The sequence below is a fragment of the Topomyia yanbarensis genome, chromosome 2 (assembly GCF_030247195.1).
Source record: "Topomyia yanbarensis strain Yona2022 chromosome 2, ASM3024719v1, whole genome shotgun sequence".
Lineage (NCBI taxonomy): Eukaryota > Metazoa > Arthropoda > Insecta > Diptera > Culicidae > Topomyia > Topomyia yanbarensis.
Window position 1 is genome coordinate 173,835,675 of NC_080671.1, and position 20,489 is coordinate 173,856,163.

The 20,489-nt window shown below is 39.8% G+C and overlaps 1 protein-coding gene across 14 annotated transcripts in view; it reads left to right on the forward strand.

Moving 5' to 3' along the window:
* The window catches only part of LOC131682154 (dual specificity tyrosine-phosphorylation-regulated kinase 2), a 382,133-nt gene that overhangs the window by 341,769 nt on the left and 19,875 nt on the right, over positions 1 to 20,489 (forward strand). For all 14 annotated transcript variants that reach the window (XR_009304031.1, XR_009304030.1, XM_058963403.1 and 11 more), the window contains 4 exons: positions 9,469 to 9,607; positions 9,700 to 9,871; positions 19,534 to 19,677; positions 19,749 to 19,878. Coding sequence is in view for 12 of the 14 variants with exons in the window: in XM_058963403.1 (XP_058819386.1) it covers positions 9,469 to 9,607; positions 9,700 to 9,871; positions 19,534 to 19,677; positions 19,749 to 19,878 (585 nt within the window). In the remaining 2 variants the exon portion in view is untranslated. The remainder of the gene's footprint in view (positions 1 to 9,468; positions 9,608 to 9,699; positions 9,872 to 19,533; positions 19,678 to 19,748; positions 19,879 to 20,489) is intronic.

Sequence of the window (20,489 nt, forward strand, 5' to 3'; positions counted from 1 at the left end):
GTCTTTTTCGGATTGAAATGACTAGTTTTGTAATGATTTGTTGCTTTTCTTTTTTTTTCGCACGTACTCAGGATAGGGATTTTCGAATAATCTGTAGACTTTCACATTTCACTATCTTTGTGCAATAACGTCCAATCATAGAATTATTTTTAGCAAAACTTGTCGTGAAAAAATAAACTACGTGGACTTGAATCGCTGGGATTAAGTTTGGAGATTTTATTGTCGCTTTTCCATATAGATTATCATGAAACTTTAATATTCTTATGAGTTATTTGAAAAAAACTCATATCTACTTGCTAAATTGTTTGTGGAGTTAGTTAGCATTTGAAATAGCAGTATTCTGAAAATAAAACTCCCGACCAAACTATTGCCTAAGCGATTCTTAGTCAAAAGCAACATAAAAGTTGTGAGCATTTTGGTTACTATAGATAGCTTCTATATCCTGAAACAATCGATCAAACAATCGTTAACTTCTGCCCAAAAAAACACGTTAATAAACAATGAATCGCATTTCGCACCTTTTCACCGGTGGACCGAATAGACTGTCTTCACCAGCTTGCCGGGTGTACATTAGCGACGATACAAACTTTTCCGCCTAAGTGATTTAAGATTGCTTCAGTAACGTGAACTTCCCAATATCGTCCCGGATTTATCTTCGGTCGCAAAAAAGCGAATAACCAACTCGAACTTCCAAGTCTGATGACCTCTTGACATTTTGATTCCGCTCTGTTTCAAATACTCTACCCTTTAAAGTTCACCCGGCTCACGCTCTGGTTCATGTAATCCATTAAAACTTAGTACATAAAAATATAACCACACTGAATTAGCAAGAGTTTAAGTCCAAACAAATGGATTCGCTCGGGTAGCACAAAAAACAGTTAAACAAACATGAACATGGAGAAAACTTTTTCAGTGATGAACCGATAAGTAAAGTTTTTCGCTGGTGACGTCTGTTTAGGGACCGGATTACCCCGGTGGTTTCTTGGTGTGGTTTGTGTTTTGTTTTGCGGGATGTAGATAGTTGGTGACGGAATAATATTCCACCGCATGCATCGCGAGACATGAAACTAGCAGAGCTCTTTGGCACCCGGTGCCGTAGTTGTGCATGAGCATCCAGGGCTAGGGGCTGGAGCCCAGGGATTGCACGGGTTTGAAATTCAAAGACGAAGAAGTTTTCAAAATTTTTGTTATTATGGATTTTTTGCTATAAATCAAGATTTTGGGTGTATATTAAACAGGCCAAACATGGTTTTGAGCTGCATTTGAGTGGACCTACAACCTATACTAGGTCACTTGAAAAATTCGTCCAATGTTTGATTTGTTGGTGCCAGGTTTCATTATCTCTAAATATATCGTTAGAAATATGCCATAGATGTCAGGTCAGCTCTCTCACTATGTTGATTATATTGTTGGTTATTTAACTTTTTGATTTTCTTTTGTACCTATATTTTACTTTGTTTTATTTTATCATCTGACCTAGCTGGTCCTAATGAAATATTAAGTATTAGGTTGTGGAAAAGCCAGTTTAAGTGAAGGCTCATGTAAACTCTTCTCAAATTGGTGTAAAAACCCTATATCTTTTCGCCCCAATAATCAGTACAATACAATGCCATACACTACAATAAAATACAATACAAATTCTAAAAAAATAAATGACTAAAAATTAAAATTTACATTATTTGAGAGACGAGCAGTACCGTTCGAAGTTTCAGCAGGACATATACTGCTTCTTACGTTACCTGAGCAGACAGTTACGATGCGATCAAAATTTTCATTTTTACGTTGAAGATTCACCAGCGACAGTAGAGTTGTGTTCATCAGCAGACTGTAAGTGAAATTTACATTGAGGGCGTGCAGCCTCTTGTATTGCTTCGGAAGGACATATACCCTTCTTGGCTTTACATGACACAGACGAAGACGCCGACTCGTCAGGTAGATTCCTCAACCGAGAAACATGAAGTTGAACAGACGAGTTTATCCGGGATAGCTTGACGCTCTTGTCCTCCACCAGATGAATTCTTCTCCGCAGCAATCCAGATGATTGGTCGTTGGGTTTTTGAATTGGTCACAAATTCACGGAAGTAGATGTTCTCTGACCAAGTGTTTTTGGACAGAGCCTTGTCCCTGAATGATTTGCTATCGCCAACTTTGAAGGTAATGTAGCTCAGCGATGAGAGATCCTTGTCCTTTGGAACTAGAAACTAACTATTCTCGGTTGCCGATCCTTCTCAGACAATCTTTCACTAGTGTAGAAACTTCATCATCCGTTGTACAGGGATCAAATACAGACCCATAACAGCTCCACAGGTGGTGAAACTGTTTTTATCGTTTATAACGCAGCTTAGGCTCCACGAATATTAGTGATTTTTGTTTTGAGCGGATCATCTTCACGCTTGCGCTTAGGAGTGTTTGGAACGGGATTATATGCAGCAATCATTTTGTGTCGACTTTAATCGAGAGACTTTAATTTTTAAATCAGCTATGTCATCTTTAAATGATGTCAGAGAATTGTCGTCGGGTATTGTATTGTCGCAACAACGCGAAGCCATTCTACGGAAATTATCATTGCAAAACAAATCAGCAAACCCGTTACACATCCCGAATAAATTCCGTGTGTGGGTTCCAAGGACGTCTCGAATATCATAATTCATCTTGACACATATAATGTGGAACGAATCTCCGCGGTAGCCACGACACGTGATTCACTCAGAATTATTAGCGACTTTCGAGCAGTTGGTGCAAGCCATACTTTTGAGCGACGAAATAACGCATGCAAAGGGTGATAACTCAGCTGTCCGCCAGAAGAGGTCGCTTTTGCCGAAAAAATTGAGCGTGGCGTAGTGATAACGTCATGTAAAATCAAAAACAAAACTATCACTTTCACAAATTAACTTTCAATTGCTTTAAGCCACGAAACTTCAACACACCGCTACGAATTATTAACGAAAAAAATGATGAATCAAAAATAAAATAAATCGCGATTGTGAAAAAAACTCAAAATTTGGAAAAAAAAAACTTACAGCTTTCTTGACGGCCGAAATATAGCAAACAGTGATGCCAAATTTGATATCGAAAATATTGTTGACTTGTAACTATTTTTCGATAGAACTGGTGGTATCCAACGGGGAAAAACGATCGAGCATAAGGCCGCTTACAGAGTGGCGGCGAGAAGCTGAGCTAGTGCTGGTACTGACATTAGACTGCGAGATGCGAGAAACCTGCCTGCAGCAAAGTAAAGGAATGATGTCAGAGTTAAAGCGGGCAATCGGCGCAGATCCGCTCGGCTTTCACTCTAACATCACCCATTTGGTTTGCAGCAAGCAGGTTTCTCGCATCTCGCATTCTAATGTCAGTTTCAGCGCCAGCTCAGCTTCTCGCCGCCACTCTATAAGCACCCTAAGGGTTAGTGCATTGGACCGGAGTCTCAAAAGTTACGAGTTCGAATCTCGCCTCTGGGGGATTTTTTTCACATGATTGCTTAGCTTCACTCACCATTTTCGATCGTTTTTCCCCTCCAATCCTAAATGAAGTATTGGCACTTAAGTTTGACCAAAAAAATTGAATTTTTAGTACTTTTCAATAGAAAAATCTCACTATACGGATGTTCGGCTTTTTCGGTATATAATATAAGAGCGGCTGTTTTGTACTGTCCAACGTTTCGGTCATCTTGCAAAGAATAGTTGAGTATTGCACAGTGGCGCAAAAGTGTGATGTACAAGTTAAATATTGTTACCCACCACACGCATGTATATGAAGAACAGTACATTGGCCATCCGATCGTTGGTAAACGACACATTGACGAAGAATGTTAGACTATATTACCCTTGAAAAAGGCCAAAACCGTGGCCGAAACATTGGGCAATACAAAACAGCCGTTCTTATATTATAGACCGAAAAAGCCGAACATCCGTATAACCATCTTCCGGTCGCTTTTCTCGCCCACGAAAAATCTAACTTTTGTTGTCGTAATTGAAAATTTATTTTATACTATTGCACTAATTTCGCACTGAACAAAAATCGGAAATTTTTCAGAAGCTGTATGAATTTAACTTACAGGTGTCAAAAAAAAGTTGTCTCAGAAAATTTTAAAAAATATACAAAAAATATTCTTAAAATTGCTCATAGTTCAAAAGGTTTTCTTTTGTTCTATCTATTTTGGACATAATTCCCTTCATGGAAAATCAGTTAAATGTTTTAATAGGTAGCGTTGTCTATTTCAATGGTAATTGTCTAGGCATTTGCCACAAAATGAGTTCTATAACGGATATAATACTTTTTCTTTGATTACAACGAACCATGAATCTTGAAATAATTAAATATAAATAGTCCAGTCTACTCTAACCGCGTAAAGAAACAGATTTAAGATTTTTGAATGTCGATACATCGAACGAGAACACAGAACAATGTGTTATATTCCTGCTATTTGAAATTATACCACAGCAGTTGATGTTAAGTATTGACGTGGCCGTTCGTCTATTCGTGGGTACAAGAGCAATGTCAAAGATGTCGCGCTAAAGATACGTGTTTTAATATTTGAAAGAATTTATTCTGAGATGTTCTTAACGGTGCTCGAGTAAAGAGAAAGCGACAAACCCGACGACTGCTCCTAGTACCTAGGAGATGGATTATTGAAGGTGAAGTTAAATTAGATGTATTTTTGGGATTTTTTTCCTGAGTGAACTAGTAACGGGATATTAAGGAAAGGATAAACACGAACGAACCACATGAAGTCGAAGAAAATCGGGATGTCGTTGTCAGAAAAAATTTCACTGCTGATGATATCTCCGTCCGAGTTGTTGAGAGCTATATGGCTCACGAAAACGGGCATCGATATCGAGAGAAATACCGCCACCTAGGAATTCTCAGCACAAGCTAGCATATAAATAGGAACGAGCGGCACCAAGAAGTTTAGGTTTAGTCGGTAGGCTTAACTACTACAAACCACTGCAGTAAGAATCCGATACTACCACGAGCCAGCAGACAGCGATGTTATTGACTCAATTTGTTAAGCTTAATCGATTGGTACGTAAGACTCGGCCCTCCGCGGCTCAGAAATAATCTTCAGAGTTTAAGAATTTTTGTACATTTCTTTTGTAAGAAAAGGCTTGTCTTCCCTTGAGAATTTTCTGTGCACGAACCTGCTGTTATGGCAGCTTACTAGATTTGACCAACACGTAACTGGATTACCATAAAATTAATGAAGCGTAAAATTCGTTTATTGAAGCACTCCCTTTGAAATACTTCCACATTCATAGTCAAATCAGTCACAAAAAGCCGGTTTTCTTGCTGAAGGAACAGAGCCCTCGCCAAATCATTTTTTCCGTGAACTTACTCACGAAAACAAACTTGCATATTCTACGAATCTTTCCATGAGCAGAAGCCATGTAGAGTTTGAGCCCCGATTTGTTTGAAATTTCTACAGACTTCATCGTCGCTGAAGACACATCCATCGAGTCAGTACCTCGTTGTACAGGTTTTTTTTGCCAAACCATAATTCAAGGTATTGAGATCAGGTTTCATTTTCCAAATGACCTTCAACCACAGTTGACGAAAATGGATGGCAGTAGTGACAGTTTCCTTGAACTTTTTAATCACTCGAGCCACATTGCATTCAGAATAGTCTGACATTATTGCTAGTTCCCGAGTTGACTATGTAGATTTTTCGAGTAACTGTTCTGTTCTTTTTGTTTTCTGCTCCTACTTGAGGAATAACTCGGCACCATATTGATATAAAACTGTGACATAAATAGAGCGAGCAAAACAAACAATAAAAGGTTTTTAGAAGCTTGTGGAGATGAGCTCAAACTTTCTAATTTCTTGCGCATTTGCATTCCGTTGAACGAGGAATCTGCCCAAAATCAATGGCTACTAATACTAATGAAAGTTACAGTATTGGAATTAAGATTCCCGTGTATATAGAAAATGACAGTATAGAGGTAAGGTTTTATGAGCTATCAACGCCCGTAAGCCAAATGCAAAATACACGGAGATGGATATTGGAGATGTAGAATCCGTTTCACCTGATACTTTTTACCGAATATGGCTAATGATGTTCTTGTGGTGAGAATGCGGGTCGAAAGATCTACTCCCTCTTGACTATACAATTAAAACACAACGGAACTATAATTGAACAAGCCACGCATCCATGACGGGAAGATTTTATGTGCAAGTACTGTAATTAAACGGGACATACCGGAAAACCTTGCGCGGAAGATGGTTGGGAGAATACACCACAACCGATTGCGAACACCTCTACGGCAAATCAAATCAACTACCAACACCTAAACCACATAAGGTTGCCAAATTTGTGGCAACTATTCAAGTGAAAACACAACATAAAGTACCCCAACATCAACAGCCAGCACCTTCAGTGCGGGTTTAGTGACCTGTAAGTGCAAAAGGCAACGAAAAACATCTAATCGTGAGCCCAAACATGGCATTACCGATTAGAGATGGGCAGACTAGTTCTGTAAAAAGAATTAGATCACATGAACCATTTTACGGTTAAGTTGAATTTTTCATTGTATATAGCAAATGATTGTCGAAACAGTCTGATCTGGAACACGAATGCAGTATAATTTCGGAGCGAAAACTCTCGTTGAGCATTTGCTAGCTGAACTGTTACACAGATTCGTTGAAGGGGGGTAAGATGTTTATAATGAAATTACAGAAATAGAGAGTGAGAGGAATTTTTCTATTCTTCATGAATGTCATTCTTCGTCCAGTTCAAAATTAAGAGAGCATCCACGACAGTTTGTTGGACGGTGGGTCAGTTCATTGTCATCCGTTCACCTAACAATTGGTCTTTTGAATTTGGCAACCTGCTGTAGGTGAACTGACCAATTCGTTTCTAAGCGAATTAGGTAAGTACTAATGTGCGTTGAAAAGGAACTCTCTTTCACTCTTTCTATTTGAAGAACCAGTTATCCTGAACCGTTCGCGAACAGATTTACCATCTTTACGTGAATGTTAAGAGAAAAGTAAATGAGCCTCAAGATGCAGCAGGCGACCAGACACGTTCTTCCCCGCCACGAAATAAGCTATAGAAAGTAGTAGGGGAAACCGAGGAGATTTGAAACAGAGGAGAGTTGAAACAGTGCCCATTACTCGGGAAACAGTGCCGTTGGGGATAAAACAATAACGCATTTGTTTTATTTATATTGTGCCCACAAATACTCCAATACACGCCACGGTGAATGAGTGGTTGAGTATTTACGGTAACCACACTACAAAAAATGAGCAAAAATATTTTCTTGAAATTGGTGTAAATAGGATATTAAGTGATGTTCGACCTTGGAAATATCGCTATGATGTAGTCTAAGAGTTAACATTTATGAATTGTATACGTTTCTTTCTATCTTTGTGATGTATAAATTGTAAATTGTGGATCAATCCTTACTTCTTGACCTAGGAGAGTTGCAACACCTTGTTTCAACTCTCCTCGATGATGAACTTCTAGTCTTATGGTAACGTTCCTGAACAAATAATAATAATCAAGATTCATCTTTGCTGAATTGACAACAGTAATCAACGTTGTCAATTTATTAGGTCAAGGTCATTTGTAACCACATAATTTGCATTTGTTCTAATTGTTTACTCCTATCAGCTTCTGAAGCTTGGAGCGAAGTGACAATAATTCAAAATGAACCAAATACTACCGTAAAGGAATCCAAATTAACTGTTTCCATAAACCCGTATCACTTGTAGTCATAAATTGTATCCCTGGTCATATCAACCATTTCAATGAATGCAGAATATTCTAGACGAAGTGGTTGGAAAATAATACATAATTAAATGTATGAAAAATAGGTGTCAAATTTCTTGATTTTACAGTTAAAGTTAGATAAAGTATCTTACTGTTATTACTGTTAGGATAAGTGCAGAAATTCCTGGATGTGTAACCAAAATCTAATATTAATTTTCAAAACAAGTGTCAGTTTATACGTAAATATACATTGTGAAAAATAATGATAAGAATGCATGTCATTTTGAGGAATTATCTTAGTGTGAACGAATAAAAATGACACAATTGTAACCTTTGATGCTTTAGAAAATATTTTGATAATATTTAAAATAATTGGTTACTTGTCTCAACTCATTCATTGCTATTTCAACTTACCTCGGTATGAGGAGAGTTGAACCAAAGAGAACACTGTTACAAAAATCAATATATTGATGCTTTGTTTTTAATTTGTACCAGTTATTCTGATGTATTTTGATATAGCATAAACAGAAGTAAGAAATTTACAAATAAGCAATCATCGAATCACACACATTAAACACATTAAGAGAAGATTAAAACAAAATTAGTTAAGAGAAAGTTAAAAAAAATTGTATATAATTCGACCGTCTGCAGCAGTTATGCCATGAAAAGTGAAATTTTCGTAAATCTTCAGGGCATCAATCGGGTGTTGCTTATTAACTTTTTCCACAAGCATCAGATCGTTTCGCGGTCTTATAGATTTTGTTTCCTTGACAAATTTCCTATAAAAATCAGGCATCTATTTATTTTTAGGAAGTAACAAGCGACTCTTGGAAGAATTTTTTTTGCAATAACCCAAGGGTATGAATTTTAGCGGCATTATGCATTGTAAACGCGTAAAAAGTATGTCCATCATACCCAACATGATACCAATTTTAAAAATGTTTCTGTATCATGAACGACTTATAGAAATTCCTGACTTTTTCAACGGTCAAGTGCCAAATAATCAATACATTCTTTAAATCTAAAAATATTTTCCGATATCAGCAGCTTTCAGGTTTAAATCGTTATTTTCTGATGTCTAAAAATTATATCCAGTAGCGTTCTCTCGAGAAAAAATTGTTTAGCTTAAATATCGAATAATTCGTGTGTTAGATAAGAGCATGTTTAATCGAATCAGAAATATTAAAAATAATCAACTCACTATAATTCAAATTTGACGCATACTGTAACCGCAGAAAGAAACTTTTAATACCGATTGCTAAATCAATAAAGGAATGACAATGGTTTATGCAAAATTTGTGACTGATGTACACCAATCAACTTTAAAAGTAATCCTAATTATCATTCTAATTCGGGCTTGATCTATTTTGCCTCATGTTCCGTGTTCAGATTGCATCACGGAGTCATAAAAATTACAAGAAACATTTCCAAATATATTACCTCCTGGCATGAAATGTTTTCACGTTCAGGTTCATGGCAAGCGGCCGTTCTTGGGGACAATGTCGAATCAAAGTTTAAGGTGATTAACGTAGACAAAAACTTACGCTGAAAGCTCGTAGTTTGGTACCGGCTGCCGCTCTACCGGTGCCGCATATAAAAAGCCTAGTGCAGCTTAGCCGCAAAACAAAGTTTAATCGTGATTATTTGTGCCAAATCATTCACCCGCGATCTAACAAAGAGCAACCGCGGAATGGCTTCCTCGCACGAAAGCACTGCCATCGGATGTGAATCTATTCCGTCTTTTCTTTTGCGTCCCATTGCAGCCTGAACCTGTACGAGCTCATCAAGAAGAACAACTACCAAGGATTCAGCCTGAGTCTCATCCGGCGGTTCTGCAACTCGATAGTCAAATGTCTCCGGTTGCTGTACCAGGAGAACATTATTCACTGTGATCTAAAGCCTGTAAGTTTTGGTGGTGTCATTAATTCTGAAAAAGTGCTCCCAGTGTTTAAGTTTGATTTACCCCATAATATTTACATCTATTCTCCAAACAGGAAAATGTTCTGCTTAAACAACGGGGCAGCAGTTTGATCAAGGTCATCGATTTCGGTAGCTCATGCTACTCGCACCGCAAAGTGTACACATACATTCAGTCCCGCTTCTACCGATCACCGGAAGTCATACTGGGACTGTCGTACGGAACACCCATTGATATGTGGAGTTTAGGTAACTATGTTATTACTAATATTATTATTATCAAGTACAATTCGATAATTTCCATTTTCTTAAAAAGTATGTCTACATCTTTTGCTCGCGTTGTAAAAAAATACTGATAAGCCACCTTTGGTCATCCATCTCACACTATCTTCTAATCTATGTAAACTTCGTATTTACCGTGGGGATTGCTCATTTGTTTGAACAACTGAGCAACCATTTCCTGCCCGCCCAGTCGGCGATAATTAAATCGAACATGCAATGCTACAATGTAAGCACTTTACTAGCATTAAACAATCCTTATTCCAAACCACAGGCACTTGCATCGCCCACACAATTAACTGTTCGGTTGTGCTGTGTAGGTACTGTGGGTGAAAATGAAATTGTCCAGTAGGAAGTGCGCTCTGGGGGAGGTTGTTTTCCGATCCAGCTAAAATGCCACATAATCACCAGGATTTCTTATGGCGGTAGTAGCATGCCTCGCGAAAAACTCACCATAGGCCCTTCCACGTTTGCTTACGGTGGCAAAAACATGCTAACGACTGGAAGAGAGCACTGAAAGGGAATCGACCCCCTCAAGGCCGTTTGTGTTTCTGCTCACGCAGCAACATGTGATTGCTCGCAACCATCGCAGTGTCATCCTTGAAACCCCGTCGAACATTGATTTGATTAGCTGAGCCGACGAGCAATAGTTCAAGGTCTTCGAGGAGGTAATTTAACTATTATGATAGATAGCAGTTTGTGTTGTCGCCTGTCTTATATGGAAAGGTGATGCAATCACTTTAAAGAGTGGTTTATGAACAATTCGGCTCAATACGTCGGTATTGGTAAACAATGGATCTTTTGTGTAATGTTAAGATCTATTTATACATTCGTTTGCACGAAAAAAAATTTCTGTCACGCAGAGCCACACATACGAGCGTTCCAAGCGTAGACGTCCAACTAGTTCCACGCCGTGGATAACTCTAGATAAAATTGACTGACACAGGAAATTCGCTAAGATTAATAACGCTTATACTTGTAGTTACTCGAGGAACCAAAAAAAAATAGGCAAAAAGCTAGGAACCGAAAAATCTAATACTTCATTGTAAAATTCGTTCACTTTTCTTTAAAAGAATAGAAGGAAGAAAAAAGTTTATTCAGTTTTCTGTTGTTCATCGACAGGCTATACATCGTCGCTGTTTTGCTATCTTATGACAAGTGCCATCTAGCACATTTCGAGAAAAACGATTTTTAAAGTTTGAGATTGATTATCTTGAAACTTAAAAATGGTGATGTTTCTATCTATTCTGTATTAATCTCTCAAATATTACGAAGTTCGGTTGACTGTGTTGCGAGTTTTTACTATAAGCGTAAACAAAAGTCGCACTCACACGTGTCATAGGTGTGTAATTATGACAAAATTTGTATGACGTGTCATAATCGTGCATGGAAAATTTTCCATAGAAAAAAATCATCAATTTTTTACTTTTATTCATATCTTTGGCTTCATTGGGTGTATTAACAGTCAGTGTGATGCATTGTGAAGGAAATGAGTCAGGGAATCTAAAACAAATAGTTATTTTTGGTTACAATGTTGCCAAATATGCTATGTTTCCAGTTTAAAACTTAAACTGCATTTTTCGCATCACTCGTGTATTTTTCTTTTGAAAATGATTATTCCATTGTGTTTCTCAGATAGTTTTACACATAAAAACATCTTATACATCAAGATAACTTTATCCAATCCCAAGACATAGTCATTAGAGCTTGAGCTTGAGCTTGTGCGACCACCCCTGGCTGCTACTCCGTTATTGATCGGGACTAGCTGAAGTTGCACAGGGAATCAGTAGATAATTACGCTTGGGATTGGCGAAACATCTTTCAATATGCAACTCCTGGTAATCCTAAAGTGTTTCTGATCAATACCGGCGCCGGCCAGGCCCGAACGTAGATTGCGGAAGGAAAGGGAAGGAATTGTTAGTCCGGTACTTGCTTTTGCTAGAGGCCGTATATACTACTGCGCACTCCACAAGTATCACGGGAGGAGAATATTTTTATTAGTAGAGTATAGAAGTTAGATATACTTCTTCTTTACCGACGCCAGAGAGGTGATTCCACTATCTGGACTAGATATTGATCCACCAATTTCATGGACCGGGGACCAACGGCTTTACTTCCCTTCCGAAGGAAGACGTGACCACAGATTTTTTCACCTCAGAAAAATCTCAACGACCTCGGCTGGAATTGAACCCATGCCAACTGGAATGAGTGGTGGTCACGCTTACCACTCAACCATCGGCGCCGTCCCCAAGCTCAAGACATAGTCATTAGAAGCAAAAAAATAAAAATTTCTAGTGTTTCTCGCTATATCTCAGTAACCAAGCAGAATGTCAACATTCTGAAAACGCCACTTTGTAGAGATTTTTTTAACAAGTGAGGTGGCATATCTAACTCAGTTTACCCTAAAATGGCGTTTGTCATAAAATAGCACAATAGCGACGACATATTGTGCACTCTCATAACAAAAATCAAGTTAGTTCGTTGATTAGTTTTTGAGTTATGTGAGAAAAACGCTATTAAAGGGTGTCCCACATCAAATTACATCACGGTCTCTTGACAATTTGGGTAGGACTAGTTTAGTTTACACCATATTTTTATCGCTGTCAGTTTTTCGAAAATTGTTGTCGATAGATTGAAATCTGCGTGTGTTATAGCATATACTCGCGAGGAATGCATGGCTGTTAAGGGGGTAGTAAGGTTTCCAGCCAGAATTTTTTTTGGCACTTTTTTTAGAACTTTGCGTGAAGCTAATTGATCATAACTTTTATACATTATAGTGTATTAATTCAATTGCATTCTATACTTTTTTGCCAAAAAAAATGACAAACAACTTGGTGAGCTTTTTGTAGAACATCTCTGAAAAAAACATGATTTGCGGTGTTACCTGCCATTAAAAAACTACTTAACCGATTTCTTTCAAACTTTGCATAAACATTCTATGTAAAAAATACTTAACCCCTACGTTGAGTTTTTGAGATATTTTTTTCTAAAAGAGCAGTTTTCTTCACAAAAAGGCGGAATTTTTAATGAAAAATAGAAATTTTTATTTAAAATGAGTAAAAAACACTTTTAATTGAAAATTGAAAGAAATCGGTTATGTAGTTTTGAGTGGCAGGTAACACCCTAAAGACCGCAGAAGCAACACACCCTGTCAGTAAACCCACAACAACCTCACCAGATAACTTGAGCCCACCACCCAAAAGAACCGCTATCACTACCACCAACGAAACCATGAGTTATTCAGACGATAAAATTGAGATTACTGAGACGCCTCCTAGCCAGCCTCTTCGATAATTCTCTTTTTTATTCATCGTGTGGATACCGAAATCAACCCACGCACGAACACTAACCACGAGATAGATCGGTTTGGAAGTGACCCAAGCAACCAGAAGTTCGAATATTACTTAAAAAGAACACTTTAAAGTTCATACAAAGTTCTTAACGAACTTTTAAGCTGCTTAAGCTTTAATGGAACTTGAATGCTGCTTAAGCCGCTATTAGAACATCAATCGTATCGCAAAATTACTTAAAACTAGAAGCTTATGCAGCTCCTTTATACGAACTTTTATTTGCTTGGGGAGGAAAGAGTAGTACTCCTTCCTACGCAAGCACAGCATGATGAAAGGACTATCCGGGCCGCCATACAACAACATGTTGATAGTGAATTCACCTCTGTGGCCGATAGTTACACCAATTCCACCACTTCAACCAACAAACTAAACAAACCAGAGCAACCCGATCATCACCGAAAACTACACAAAGTCTTTCCTCAGTGCCGGTCGTTGTCGGTAGTTCTGGAATCGTGTAGTAGTTTCGACAGCGGCTAACACTGTGGGGCTAAACGTCCCACAGGTCAGTCCAATTTAATTCATCTCCGATCGAATTCTGTTGTGGCTTCTACCGTTACAGATGTGACCAGCAGTAACCGGTTGGGGGACGAAGAGAATAAAGTAGCTTTCACACTTCATCATGAAGGGATCGACCGGGGGAAGAGGATTGTCCCTACCTCCCGGATATACAGTCTTCGTATTTTTCCTCATGACTAGCCGCCGCGGCGGAGATACTCCGCAACAACAACAGAAGCATCAGAGCACCTATATCCCTGTTAAAATCAACGCAACCACGTCCTGGTACCAACGGAACATGCCGGCGAGAACTCGCAGGAAATCACCGTCGCCATCAACATCTTTTTCGTGAGTGACTTTCGCAAACCGAGACAACAGATGCTTCGCACTTCAATGGAACATCCGGGACCTGCGAACCAACATTAGCGAACTTAAACAGCTGATCTTCAGGAAACTAAAGTGGACAACCGAATAGTTCCAGCAGATTTCATCAGTAACAACTACACCCTGCTTATGAAAACTGGAAGCTTTCGATACTGGCAACACGGCGTAGGTCTTGCCATCCTGGTTGGTGCACCATTTGAGCAAATCGATGTCGATGCCAGTATACAAAGAATCGCAATTCGGATCCAACTACCACAACAAATGACGATGGTGTCGATCTACGTCCCTCACAATATTCAACAGTGTCAAAAGCAACTGGATGGCTTCCTCGAAAGTGGAGTGCTTGTACTAAACGACTTCAATGCGCACCATATTTGCTGGGGTTCCACGAAATCTAACGCAATACGCCACTTCATCGCCAAAGAAACGCTATCGGAAAGATTACTCATCCTCAACAACGGATAGCACACTCGGATTGATCCAGCTACCGGTATCACTTCGGCTATTGACCTTTCGATGTGCTTCGAATCGGTAGCTTCGAAATTTGTTTGACGAACATTTCCGGACACCCACAGCAGTGATCGTTTCCCCATTTTCGTTTCCATTCCCGGACTCTCGACTATTCCAACGAAATGGCAGAAATGGATTTACGACCAAGCAGATTGGACAACCCACGAGCGAATGACCACCAACGCTATTCGACCGGGTGTCGAAATATCAATCGACTGTTTGGCTGACCGGTTGATTAGAGCAGCAAACACCGCGATACCTCGCACTACCGGCAGCGTCGGTCCAAAAGCGGTTCCGTGGTGGTGTCCGGAGGTCAAAGCAGCTATCAAAAATAAAACGGAGAAAAGCACTTAGAGCACTGAAGCGTATACCAGCAGAGGACCTACGAAAAACGTATACACTGAAAAACTTTCAAGAATCACAGGCGGCAAAGAGAAAGTCTATCCATGACGCCAAAGAGAGGTCATGGGAAGACTTCGTCGCGAAGATATCACCAAGTTTAACTACGTCGGAGATGTGGCAGACACTGAACATATTGAGAGGGAAACGTCAGTATCGCCGAACTGCCATTAAACGGTCCAGTGGTTATACAGATAAGCCAGAAGAAATAGCTGAAGAACTAGCGCAACCTCCTGCTATTCGTCATTCTTCCAGAGCGAGAAGGAAAGGGCCGAACGAAACCGCATAAACTTCTCACCAGATACCGATGATATTTACAATTCTGACTTCACTCTGAATGAGCTGCTGTGGGCGCTCTACAGAGAACAAAGTGGCTCTTTAGGACCGAACTGCATCCGTTATTCAATGCTGCTGCGCCATGTCGGAAGTCTTTAACAGAATATGGCGCAGTGGCGTATTCACACCCTGTTAGCGAACTGGAATAATCGTACCAATTCCAGAACCAAGCTCGAGTGACACGGGTCCAGCTGCCTTCCATCCAATCAACTTAACGAGTTGTATGGAGAAGTTTTCGAACGAATAGTCCTGACCACCGAACTAGAGTCGAACGGGCGTCTCGACAAACGACAACATGCCTTTAGGTCTGGCATAGACACTGACACATACTTTGCGAAGTTGGAGAGGTCATTACCGGATCGTGACAAGCACTGCCTAATAACTTCGCTAGATTTGTTTAAGGCATACGACATAGACCTGGAGATATGGCATCCTACGAACACTACGGAAATGGCAGATACGTGGATCAATGATAAATATCCTGAACAGTTTTCTGGCCGAAAGAACGTTTCAGGGCATGTGGAGGGGCATTTGTCGCCAACACATCCGCTGGAAAATGGTGTGTCACAGGGATCAGTGCTCTCGGTTACGCTGTTTCTCGTGGTTATTCAACTCATCTTTCGTGTGGTTCCGAATTCCGTACAGATCTTGCTATACGCTGACGACATTCTGCATCTAGTATGGGTGGACACAAATGCTGCTGAAAACCGTCGGTGTTACTCTCGACCGATCGCTCAGCGCATTGTAAAATGATGAAGAAGGCGTGCGAATCCAGGCTGAAGATCCGCGTATCCTGAAGATGGTCGGTGCCACGTTACCTCGTGGTAATCGTGCGTCTCTACTGCAAATCGGGTCAGCAATTGTTACCTCTCGACTGCTCTACGGCATAGGGCTCGTAAGCAGAGGAGGAGATGCCGTCATCCAAACTCTCGCAACGTCACGAGCCCAATCCTAGCCATTATGGTTAAAGCAGGTACTCTGCCGTTCGATCTACTCGTTCTCCAAACCATTGCACGATTTGCTATCCGCATGATGGAAAAAAGCAAGGATAATACTGATCTTCTCTTGGTGCATCGAGCATCCGGTCGTTTGACAGAGGCGGTTGGAGCGCCCCTTCCCAACATTTGTCTTAGCACGCGGTTAACCGCTCGAGAGTGGTATGAATCCAAACCCCAGATCGTGTGGGACGTAAAGAAGCACGTGAAAGCTGGAGACACTTCGGAAATTATTCGTACAGTTGTTCAGGGAATCCTGACAGATTGTTTCAGTCGCTTAATTGTCGTTTATACCGATGGTTCCAAAGACGATAACACAGTAGGTGCTGGAGTATTTGGAGAACATTATCGCTTGGCCTTCCGGCTCAATGCAGTGTCTTCTCCGCCGAGGCTTTCGCGATAAGAACAGCACTAACTGCGTACCACACGTTCAGAGACCTGCTAATAAAGTCAGATTCGGCTAGCTGTCTATCAGCAATCGAAGCTGGCGCATCCCAGCAACAGTGGATCCAAAAGATTGTGAACATGTTTTGAAACCGAACTTACATCAAATATTGTAGAATTTTTTTGATCGTGTATTATTTCTTTACTGAATTATTAAATTTGAAAAATAAAATTCCTTCCGACATGAATGCACCTCTTCGGTGTAAAATGTCGTTAATAAACAATAACAACAACAATTAGTTCGTTGGAACGCTGATTGTGCTTTTCCGTACCTCTTTCTTTTGCTCACAAATTTTCCGAAATTAATTCGGAGCCTCGCTTGATCCATGAAATTGAATGTCCTATGAGCTATTTGGCTCCCGGCTTTCGTCTGGTACTCAATCTTTCTCTACATACATTAGACCGTTTAGATCCTCCACTTACTAAGGCCATCTAGCTCCGGATAGTCTCCGGCGGTCAACTATTGCTGCTATTTATCTCCCGTTTCTTTGACCCACTTAGCTCCTAGTTTTATTGTGATCAACTCTGATACTCCCCAGTGGTGAACCTATTCTACTCAACGGTCCCGTACTGGTCATTGTCGTCAAGTGTCAGGTACGTTTCGTTGTTCATAATCACAGCCACGTTGCACTGCGCAGGGAAAACATCCTGTCCTTTTGTGTTTCGATATGGCATACCGCGACTATCGCTTCCTCATGCCAATACCCATGTTGGTAAAATACTTCTTGACAGTTTGGCCGGTCGCACCGACCTCACTGCCCAAGATGCGGAAGGATTTCGCTACCTTGCCTTCTGTCTTCCGGTGCATTGCTTGTTGCACCTTCTCTTAATGCAAATCCGTCGAATGCCCGTAACCCGGCTTGCGCTCGATGCTCACACCTTTCTCCAGGAGCGCCAAAATTTTGTACACCGGCCCCCGGCTGTATCCGGCCGACAAAAAGTGCGCCATGATGACGAACTTCTTCACTGCTTTCGTCATGGTTGCTAATAGGGTTTTTGTTTGAGGCGAAACTGAGTCAGTTCCTAACCCCAACTACTGTCAAAATGTATGAACTGACAGCGGTTGGGGTTAGAACCTGACTCAGTTTCAAATTCAAGCGAAATCGCCATTAGTAGGCCTTGAACACTGCTAAACATGTACAATTTAAGCAAATATTGATAATCAGTAGTGCAGTTTCGTGCGGATGTAATTTTCAAGTTTTCGATTTTAAGGTTTATCGACGAAAAAATCAATTCTTTCGCTGATTTTTTCCTTTATTTCGATAAAGTAACTCTTTAGTGACATCTTCATGTAAATTAAGAGGTAAGTTTATTTATGCGTGAATGAGTACAAACATTTAAAAAATATGTGTACTGGCGGGGCAAGATGACCGAGACAGTCTTGATTGATTCTATTGATTCGTCCTTATATGAATGTCTCGCGTATAGAAACGAAATTCTAGCAATCAAACGTGGAGAACCATCCAGTTAACTGAAGTCTCACATGCAGTAGACTGCAGGATGTGCGTTAATGTGACCGAGACTAAGTACCGAATTCCTAGAACCTGGAAATGGTACACGATTTTGTGCAGGTCCCATACTATGGCTGTGTGTAATCGAGAAACTGATGTTTCCAATCACGCATTTAATATATAACCTTTCAGTTTCGTATAAGTGATTCTGACTGATCATTTGAACTGATTATATAGCTCTCGATATTAGAAAATACACCATTTGCTTCAACTCTAAACCGAACCCCAAAATGCTATTTTTCACCTCGAGTTGAACGTATATATTAAAAAGAACTACAATCCATTCCAAACCTTCGCTAGAAACAGTAAATTTTAATATTTTGCATTGTGATCATCCTTTCTGCAACATGTCCGTCTTACCCCAACCATATGTCCGTTTCACCCGCAGTCTGGAAAAGGTGAAGATATTTCTTCGTTTTTCAGTTCTTTAAAAAATTACACTTATTGATTTTTGTAACACAATCCCTCTGGGCACTCGAAAGCCAACATATGGAGCTACAACATAGAGTATTACATGTTGACATAAACATTCTCTTACTATGTTATTTTTCAATCTATCCTTAATATGTCCGTCTCACCCCCAGTTCCCCTATAATCGAATGAAAAATCGGTGATTTTTTCAAAGTAAGCATTATAACAGTAAATGTTAAGTATTGCAATGAATGAGGCTAAATTCATAGTATTCAGATACACTTAGTATATAATAAGTATAATTTAATTTTCAACATTTGGGAAGGTAAATTTTGAAAAATAATTCTCAAATGTTTCATTATTATACCAAAATTTACTTAATAAACGAACAAGCTCTACATCCTCGATTTTTTGGGTGCTATTCAAAACCACTTTAGTTTGAAGTGGAAATTTCTCGAGTAATCGAACTATTTTATTGTAAGTACCATAAAATGAATTTTGAAAGAACTATTTGCACCTAAATTTTTGGTATCTCAAAAACCGAGCATAGATTTAGGTAATCAGTTGATTCATAAATTGTGCGCGAATTTCGCTTAAAAAAGTTTAAATGCTCAATATAAATCAAGGTGAAAGGAATAAGCCTAAAAGGTAAAAAACAGTTAGAACTCAGAAAACATACGAACGCACTGTATATAGCAATCCCAACATGATGTGTTAATTACATTTACCACCGAACCAAACCCTTACTTCTGCACTATTTCCACCGAGTGAATATTTTCCATTTCTCTCCCCATCAGGCTGTATACTGGCAGAACTGTACACGGGATATCCGCTGTTCCCCGGGGAGAACGAAGTGGAGCAATTAGCGTGTATCATGGAAGTTCTGGGCATTCCTCCGGATGATCTCATCAATACTGCCACCAGGAGGAGGTTATTTTTCGGTGAGTTCCAACCCTACCCACTGAAATATTTAATCAACTAAACCTACTTCTACTGCTTTTTACGTCCACAGATTCCCGAGGCATTCCAAGGTGTATAACCAATTCCAAGGGACGCAAGCGGAAGCCGGCATCGAAAACTATTTCCCAAGCGCTGCGCTGCAACGATACAGTGTTCATCGATTTCGTCAGCAAATGCCTGGAGTAAGTTGAACACATAAAAACCCCTAAACATTTTACGCGATTCCGGAAAATTTATCTGGCGCACAATTACCATTTCCCGCACTCGTTGGCGGGCGTCATCGTAGTGGCTCTCAACTGTGTGTCAACTTTAGTTGAAGGGGAGCGCATTTTTTCACGAGAATTATAGCAACCAGAATAGGAACTGGTAGACTGTAGTAAACGAAAGAACTAAACCAGTAATTTGTGTATCCTGGCCTGGTGACCTCGTTCTTCGAGTACACAAGTGGGATTTAATTTGCGGTATAAATTAACACGAAACCCATAGGCACACCGCTATAATGCAGCAGAGTTCAAGGATTTATGCACGACTCGTTTCCAATTCGATACGTTTCATGAATGAAATTGGTTTGGTTTGCGTGACAGGTTATTAAATTCAACATGGTGGCTACAGGCACAATTTTCTGTACCTACTTGTGGATGAATTATTTAGCCTCGGAAGGGAGCAACCGAGATGGGAAACGTAGAGTAGTATAAATTTTGCAAATTTTATTATAGGTCAACTAATTCACCACAATCAACAGGATCTTAATGTGGACGAAATGAGTACCAATACTTACCACGATCAAACATAA